The sequence below is a fragment of the Branchiostoma belcheri genome, unplaced genomic scaffold, assembly GCF_001625305.1.
Source record: "Branchiostoma belcheri isolate BF01 breed outbred unplaced genomic scaffold, Haploidv18h27 scaffold1, whole genome shotgun sequence".
In the NCBI taxonomy this organism is placed as follows: domain Eukaryota; kingdom Metazoa; phylum Chordata; class Leptocardii; order Amphioxiformes; family Branchiostomatidae; genus Branchiostoma; species Branchiostoma belcheri.
Window position 1 is genome coordinate 1,538,325 of NW_017802379.1, and position 9,771 is coordinate 1,548,095.

Here is a 9,771-nt window from a genome sequence, read left to right on the forward strand (position 1 = left end):
GATGAAATGTAAAAGTAACTGTTGTTACCTGTATCAAGAGAAGGGTCACAAGCACCTTGGAACCTATTAATACTGTCCATCTCAGAGACATGTCTCATTCTGGATATCTCATGACACATAAAACTTCATTTTCTTGGATTGACAAACACAAATAAAACTAGAAGGTAACATTTGCAAAGTAAATACATAATGTTTACCTTCACATATGGTCTGCTCTGTTACTCAAACACATTCATATACATGTATATTTATATGGTGACAGGTGTCTAAATCCCTCCTGCTATAAAATTGCAACATGATGTAATCCAACACTAGTTACCATGGTGACAGATGTCTGGTTCAGGTCATTGACCTTATTCGTTTGGAGAAGAAGAGGAAGAAGAAACGGAGCAAAAACAATATGTTTTCCTTCTGCCAAGGTAAACATAATAACATTACATCAACTTGTCTCCATACAGGCACATAAAGTGCATGGCTACAAATATATAAGGAAATGTTCTACCATATTATAGATTTTGTCATAAAAGACATCACTGCATGCATACATGTATGTCTTTTTGTCATCTTCTTTTACAATACTGCAAAGGTGTTTGTAACTCTGCTGCTCAAAACAGTGCCGGTCTTAAACATAGTTAGATATCGTATCCTTAAGTTATTTATTTACTGACAGTCTAGTACACATTGTAAGGTCTTTGGCCCTCAAACACTTGTGTTGTTCCCTTTGTCCGAGGTATTGTTGTTTTCTAATAAATGTTTCAAATCGTGTATTTATTGGTTGACAGTACGTGTTTGTATGTGTAAACTACTGACAGTCATTGTCTTCAAGGCAACACAATGAGACTACGTTCGACACTAGGTAATTACAATGTACATGTATATAGTTATTGCTAATCACTTTCGTGTTGCCTTCAAAGTTATAGATCTAGATGTAGATGAGATCTACAGTACTTTCACTCACAAGTCAAGTCTCCCTACAAACCATTTCACTTTTCACTCCACATACGTGTATCCCATCACCATATAACCCGCTAAGACCACAACACAAGACTTAGTACCACTCCTTGTACAAAACACAGTCCACTATCCCTACCACCTGCCTGCATTTCACTTTTTCCATAACACAAATTCACCATCTTTCACAATCCTAATGTGCAGCATACTAACTTATTTTTCTCCTCCATTCTAGGGATATAGTAAAAACTTCTACCAGTACCCATATGATAGAAAGGGAAGCCTTCCATATCTTTCTATAGCTTTCTTCTTCCTCTACATCTGATCCTCTTACTAGTAGGTCTCGTCATCTACATCATCAGCCCTCTCCTGTGACATTTGGTTGGATTCTTTTGCTTCCATTGCTGTGCTTGTCTCTCCTTCCTCCTCTTGATCTCCTGTCTGAGGTATAGATGCCATCACATCTTACACAGGCAACAGTGGCTCTGTAATCTCTGCATGTTCTTCATCCTCTTTAGACTTTTGGTCTTTTCTTTCTTCTTCTTGCCTCTGAGTCACCTGTGATGTGGCCTCTAGGTCTGACTTACTCTTTCTTGCTTTCTGAGTTTCCTCTTTCCCTTGCTGTATCACTCCCTCTGCTTTCTCATCTGTTTGTTCCTGATTGTCGTCAGTATTTGGTGTTGGTGACGCTTCCCCCTCTTTTCCCTGTTCTATCCCTCCTCCATGCCTCTCAATGCCAGTGATGTTTTCTTCCTGCTTGTCCTCAGTGTTTGTGGTTGTTTCTGCGTCGACCTGGTCGAGGATGTCAGCCTCGCTGGCAGTGTCTGCGCTGCTGGTGGAGGTGCTGCTACTGCTGCTGCTGCTGGAGCCACGGCGCTTGTCAAATGTCAGGGCGTCCACGGCCTCTTCCAGTTTTGGAGGTTTTGTGATCTATTTGGGGCAAAAGTCAACAAAACTGGTGAATGAAAGACATTGTAACTTCATAACCTCAAAGGTTTGGGCATTTATGGTTTCTTGCTTTCTTGTGCACATGTGGACGTTTTGGGATCTGTTAGCAGCAAAGGAACAAGACTACAGAGCTAGAAAGATCCCAAAGACAGACCTCAGAGGCAATGGATTGGGAAACCTAAGAGCTATCAAGTGGATTATCAGGGGCAAGAACCAGATCAGCAAAATTGGTGGATGGATGGCGTTCACAACTTGTAAATGTCATCATACACTTGCAAAAAAATACACTTAAACTATGGCACATAACCTCCAGTGAGAGCATCAATGGCTTCTTTCAATTTCGTAGGTTTTGTGATCTATTAAAAGTCAAAAATTAAATCAACGAAATCGTTGAATGGATGGCATTGAAAATTGAGAAGTCATAATGCACTTTATGTATCATGCATACATTGTAACTTTGAAGGAGTAGGTAACAGACAAGAAGGATGATTGAAATCAATAAAAGCCATTTTAGTAGTTATTGATTCATGTTTAGTGAATGACGTTCTACCAGTTTTTGCACCCTGAGGTCCAGTTCACATCAAAATCACTTTAACAGAAATTATACAAGAATCTTCATTCTGTTTCAGTTCATATCCAGTAGGATTTGATCTGTCAAACAAAAAGATACCAGACAACACTGCAGAATGTTACACACACAAAAGGCTCAATCACGATTTGCGACAAGAGACTTGGAAAGTACATGCACAAAGAATCCAATAGCTTCACACTGAGTGAAACACTACCAGGAGAGGGGAATGATCAATGTTAATAATTCCCCTCCAAGCCCTGCCTTTTGCCTGTGGACAATTACAGCACACAGTAAGTGCAGATAATGGACACATCACCCAGCAGGAAATAGCTGCACTTATGTTCCAATCATGAAATATGAACCACCTCGGGGCTAGAGATGGTTTCACCAGATCGCTGAAGAGTTTCTTCTGTCAAGTTTTTGACACTTTGATTTCCTTATAGTATACATTTGTGTACAATATAGAGTACAAGTGGATGATTTTCAAAGTCTCGGAGTATAGACATGATGCAAAAAAAAACCCTGTCAGCAGCCTTTTGGTGACCTCAACTTGCAAAATATCACTGGCCATAAAACCTTTTCAAAAGCTTTAACATAAAAAGGTTACTACTAAATCATGCAAGGTTTGAGCAAGGTCCATTTTGGTCCTTTTGACTGTGAGTACCATTACACTAGTACCTGGCCTTTACATGTACCTCACCTGGGGACAGTCTCAAAAGTTCAACTGTTTAATGCATAGATGAGTGGCTTGATATTAAGACAGTTTATGAAGTAGTAGTAGTAGTAAAGTAGTAAGTAGTAAAGACAATTGAGGGCATTTTTTGTCTGTGTGTCTGCCTGTGTGTGTGTGTTTCTGCCATGTCCATACACAACGCAGTGTTGTCATATATTCTCAGCTGCTTCATTATTATTTGTCTGTTTACCTAGAAGGATAACAAAGGCAGTATGGGTCACCATGGGTAAGGGGTTGAAGTCTGCCATCTCTGATTGCCTTGTTTGAAATAGCTTATTCTTCCCACCAGTTTCAGAGCTACCCAGTAGTATGTAATTAATATGAAAAGATCTACAAATTGATGTGAGCATATTTATCATGGCCTGTAATACAAGTCACAACAAAACCACCTTTTTTTTTTGCAGAAAGGGGTACCATAAATAAACACATTTCTTTTGGAAATGATACAAGAGCATCTGAAACTCTCCCCAGCAACCCAGCCATTAGTGCCAAACAAACCTAACAAGATTGTCCCAAGTACAAATGCAGGCAACCCTCTGGGAGCCATCCGATCCTTATCTACTAGATTTCCCCATTGCTCCCTCTGGTTTATGGGGAAGCAGAATGGCTTGTAGCACCATCAACCATCATCATTCTATCATATTGTTGATATATAGTAAAGCATCGGTGGGAGTCCCTGGCCATCTATGGGCAGATATAATGACTGACATTGTCAAAGGGCCCCACTTTGTTTTAAATCGAAATTCTGTTGCCATTTATCGTTGGTGTCATTACAGCTTCTCATGGGGTGAAAGTTAACTTGGAGTCTTTTGTTCTACATGCCTTCATTTTGTGATTTTATACTTATGGCTGACGTTTTCTCCACATTTACTACCAGGAAGGAACAGTGGCCATCAAAGTGGCAACAATCAGTAAACAGTATCAAATGTATGGGGTAGTGTCTGTATACGTAGCGGGCTCTTGACAGCATTTTGATGCTGATGCATCTCTGATGTTTTTGCTATGCACAGTCATGTATAATGTAAAAAGAAACAGCAAGCACAAAGTGCCGCCTTGAGCCTGCTATGCATGGAATATCATTCTATTGTACCCTGTACAACAAAATGGGAAAATTTACTGTTATTGGCCCCTAGTACTAGTCAAATGTGCAGGGCAGAATAATTCTAGTAAAACTCCTCCCTGTAAACCTGTTCTGGCCTGCGGCATACTCATTACCGCTAACTTAAGACAAGATCCAATTTCTAAGATTAGATCTTTTGTCTTGGGGGGGAGAGTCTAGATGGGATGAGACGGAGATAACATCATCAGGGATTCTCCCAAGTCGTCTTAGTCTTATATCTTAAGATTTGCAACAGAGATAACAAAAAACTTCCATCTCGAAACTCTTAATACACCCTCAAGGTCACCAGACTTTTATGGCACTCACAACATGAGCAATATCTCCAAACATGTATTTCATCCCATCAGATTTATATAAAAGAACTGCTGGTGGAAAACTTTACGACAGGTTTACCGTGATGCATGAAGAGTTGGGATGCCTCCTGGTATGATATAAACACTAATGACATGGACATATTCCACATAGATTTCACTGCGGATGTTAACTCTCCTCAAACAAGCATATTGCTAGGAGCGACATGTCAATCCTGATAAAGCAAGTTGTACTTTATTGTCCTTATTGTTAAAAGTAATAGCAGTACACTCAAGTTTATTTTCCACAAAGGGAATAGAAATATGTTGGCAGCCCAAGGACTGAGTTGTAAAGCTTGGACTGATTCTGAGTTCTTGAAAATATGGAATACACATCACTTCTTAAATTGATGTAAGATTTATAAAACTGGGGATGAATTAAACATAGACTTATCTTGAAAGTTCATCTGTGTTGACTTGTAGAAGTCATTATGAAGCAAGTTTGAACTGTAACACAAGAAATTGGACTTTTAACTGCACAACTCCAGTCTTGTTCATTCTCTGGCAAAGACTGGAGTCAAAAATTGTACAGTCAAAAAATTTGGGAAAATGTAAACAATGAAAGCTGGGGCTACCAAACAGTTCAATAATTACAACTTCAGGGCGTTCAAAGGTTTTAAGATTGTAGGAACAGGGTCATGTACAAATGTATGGCCCAGCCTTTAGTAAAATGCTGAAAGCAAATTCAGCCCAGCGCAAAGCAGTAAAACACAGTGAATTGTAACTTTATTACGAGGAAGAAATTCACAGCTCTGTGAGGTGGAATCTTTACGACATCTTTTACGACCAATTGCCGCCAAAAAGCAGGCTGTTCTGATACCATCACAGCGTGAGAACAACTTGCTGCCAGGGATGAAATATACAGATGATTTAACGTTATGCCCTTGAAGTTATCAACATGGAAAACCTACGCAGTATGATGTAAAAAAAGGGCACTAAAGCACGGATATTCATGACTATGCAGTGTACAATTGTCTCACGTATTCAAGGCATTCAAGTACAACATGTAGCGATTAAATCCAACTTGCACCTGAAAATTGCACTTTCTGGACTTGAGATTTTAATTTGAATATTATGTACTCCCAAAGAAAATCATTCATACTTGGTTACTACGTATGAAAACTAGTAGATATGAATCTCTAGTGCATACTTTTTTACAACTTGGAAAGGCCTTCATCTATAATTATGTAGATCACGTATCTTCAAACTGCTTCTCCATAATCATGTTTCTTTTTGATGCTTGAAAGTTGACCGGGTCAAAAGCCTCTATTGTGGTAATTTGATTTTGTGCCAAGAACTTCTTCATATCTTTACGACTCTCCACTTACACAATCAGAAAAGGCTTTATCTCACAGTAACTGCAGTTATAGTGTTGGATGCATACTGACAGTGATATAACCTTATTAGCAAGGTGTGGGAACAAACTCTTTTATTGAGTTAATGCACAAATTCTTACTATAACACTGATAGTTGTTCTAAACCTCCATGAATAACTTAATCAGGTTGGTGAATGATTGAATAGTAAAGTTCTTTATTCACAACCACTTGTTTAACAGGAGCCGATGTTTCGATGACCGTCTGTCATCTTCATCTACTAGTAGGCAATTATGACCAGTTATGACCGATATGGAACCAGTCATAATTGGCCTGATGAAGATGACAGGCGGTCATCAAAAGGTTGGCTCTCTTTAAAAAAGTTGTTGTGAATAAATAACTTTGATATTCAGTTGTTCAAAAGATTTCCAAAATTGATCTATATTGTATTTTCATCCCATTATTATCGTTATATGTTAGCTGCAATGTTATGCTTATTAGTGAGACATAATTTCATTTTGTTACCATTATTTCAGTGCCAAGAAAGAAATACTGAATTTTGAACTTGAACCATCATTGAAACACCTTCCTTATCATCTAGATCTAAGTTTCAATATTGTAACAGTCCAGGGAATATGAGGATTTCAGAGGGACCCTTATCTGTAAGCACAGAAGTATGAATTATGTGTCTCAGTGTTATCACTACAGCCGTGTGGCAACTATATGACTTTTCTACATATCGCTAGTATCTTCCCTATCTCTGAAAAGAATTGCACACCTATAACAAAACTGAAGCTATGTCTGTACAATCGGGGCTTGAAATGTGCTTTCTTTAATATCTGCACATGTAACATTAAAAATCACCTCTTGCAGCTGACAATTTTTTTTACCATAAATCAAAAAAGTATATGGGTCAAACTGGAAAAAGTGAGAACAAAACTGTAACTTAAAGTTGTAATGTATTTTGCGTTTCATTGGTAGAGAATGTCAATACAGCAAAAAAAGTCTGTGCCTAGTACATATAGAGATTATATGGAGGTAGATACAGTACCTGCATAAATCCAATTTTACCTGACACTACGTACCTGCATATGCAGGTGGTACATGTTCATGTATTTCAAGCCCTGATAGAGATGTGTGGGGTTTTAGATAACAGCTGGTAACTGTTACATGTAAAATTCAAGCATTGCAGGCTCTTGTGTTATCTCAAACTACATGTATGGGTTACATTTAGAAAATGTATATCATCTATTCTTTCCCTCGGTTTGACTGTAACAGTAGTCTTACATGCAGAAAGTGCTGAGCCTGGGGCTAGTACATTAGGGCTAAGCCTTGCCAATGGCTTTCATAAAGCTGCAAGAAATTGTATATCTTGTAGGACACTGAACTCAGCGGAAAAAAAAAAGGCTACCTGAGGTATAACTACACATAACGGTAAATATGCATGTATGTCAAGTAGAGATCATCATCATAGTAAACAATAATGTGGTGTAGTTTAAATGACAGTTAAAGATTATTACAAGATGGTTACTTTACATGTAGGTAAGAAAAGTTGGTGTATATGATAAGAAGCTGGTGTGATACACAAATACACCAAAGGGTAATTATGACCAATTAGTAACCCATTCAGATTCAAGATATGCTCAATGTATAGAACATCAGACTCATTTAGTAAAAACAGCTTTATGATAAGCAAATCTGGATGAAAAGACCTTATTTTTGAAAGGCTTAGACTTTAAGTGATGAGTCAACAAGAAGTTATCTTTAAAATCTCTCTAAAAGCTTAGTTCTGAAGCAAGTTCCATCCCTGATGGAATCCACTAAGCTGCAGTAATGTTCAGCCTGGTGTCATCTGTCTGGACTTGTATGATGGATAATAATGTATCTGCCTCTCCAGTAAGCTTAAAGGTTTGTTGTAAGATGGCTCTGCATGATAGGCTCTCAGATAATGGACCAAAACACTGCAGGGATTGCAGAAATCTCTCTCCTGGAGGCAACTGATGAGACAGAAGATCAAAACCAGGGACTGGATATCTTTTATGACTGATGGGTGAGGATAGGATGGGAGAGGATACCTTGGAGATCATAAGAGGCCTTAAGTGTACCACAATCTGTATAATGTTGTGCAGTTGAGGCAAAGATTCAACATTAACACTGATCGTAAAAGGTTTTTAAAGCATTAAAATGTGTCTTGATTTTATTCAAATATTCAGTGCTTGAAGTCATTATGTTTATGGTATTACATTGTACATACTAGTAGTACAATTTTAAGTAGAATATTTTACGACAACTCAACTTTAGAGGTAAAAAACTTGCCTTTTCTTTTGTTCAAAATGCAAGTAGAATGAAATATGTAATACTTGATAATGTTACACCATGTCCAGTTTCCCCAACTCCTGTTATATTACTTATATCTTGCCTTTGTGACAACATTTTAGCATGCCGATTTTAGACTGCAGAGAATTTGCCCGGCTGGCAAAGTTGGTAATAAAGTTTCAAACTGCATTTACCATGAAATGATATCATAAAGACTTTTCAGATGTTGCTCTACTTGATAAGAAAAGGCCCACCGCTTCAGCACAATTTGTTATGGGTTTTGGTCAGCCCTGTTGGCTCCTATCTGTCCATGCAGTTTGAATGTCTGGATCAACATTTTCCAGATGTTGTAGCCGATATAGCCCTTGGCAAGGTACCAGCCATCCAGGCAGCAGACACATTTGTATGAGACATCTACATCAAGTCGATACCAGAAAATTCTTTACAGATGATATGATTGCTGGTAGCTGTCGTGGCTGAAGATAAGCCTCTCCTGATCAACCGTTCAATCGGCCTGGACAATTGGCTGCAAAATGCGATCGAATTACTGTCATGATAGCAAGTTGAGATGCATTAAATCTTGCTTCATCCATGGATAAATCAAACTTCGGTTGTCTCTGCGCTGATGATGATTTGAGCTACATCAATATTTGATGTTACCCTCTGGTATAATCATTAAGCACCACATTGTGATAGGGCAAAGCAAGTAATGGATGATAAGTGTGAAGGGATGGATCTTTAGAGAATGGAAGAGAGTCTCAGTGGCAAAGTTTCAAAATCTTATCCATACAGCAAAATTAAACCATAATCACACACAATACATCTTAGTGAGTCAACTATAAGTGTAGACAGGATTTGGGTTGGTTTGAGCCCCTCTTTCTAGATACAAGATGAACTTTACTGTTTGTAGGATTACTTGACAATGTACACATATAGATTAAAGGTGCCCTAAGCGATATCAGGGCATTAAAATAGGAAATATTTAGAACAAGACAATCTGTATGGTATTGACACATACCACCAAGTATCAGCACATTTGCATCATTATTTCATACGTTTGGCGTTTGAAGCAGCACAGAAACTAGCCAAGAGACAAGTTGCTTGATTTATCGGGGCCTCCATTTAATCGGCCCAAAAATCCACCAAGTAACCGTTTCCCGTCGACAATTTTCGGGAACTTCCGCGAAAAATGGAACGCGCTGCCTTGGTTCCATGGATCGAACGCAAGAGTTCGAAACCGATTGACTTCAAATTTGACGATTTTTGAATGGTCAGAACCTTGTATTCAATTCCTCTTTTTGTATATACTTGAATGTTATCATAACACTTATTATATCGCATGTGGTAGCCACATTCATACAGTTTCTCATACCAACGGAAACGAATTTTATGACATTACGCGAAATGTATCAATATGTAGCGGAAACTCAGGATGACCTGCAGTTCGACTGATTCAGCGCGTTCGTGG

The 9,771-nt window shown here is 38.4% G+C and overlaps 1 protein-coding gene across 1 annotated transcript in view; it reads right to left on the reverse strand.

Moving 5' to 3' along the window:
* Positions 1–870: 870 nt before the first annotated feature.
* Positions 871–9,771, reverse strand: part of LOC109463380 (inositol polyphosphate 5-phosphatase K-like) — a 29,250-nt gene continuing 20,349 nt past the window's right edge. The window contains exon 12 of the mRNA XM_019760166.1: positions 871–1,881. Coding sequence (XP_019615725.1) covers positions 1,417–1,881 — 465 coding nt within the window. The 3' untranslated portion in view covers positions 871–1,416. The remainder of the gene's footprint in view (positions 1,882–9,771) is intronic.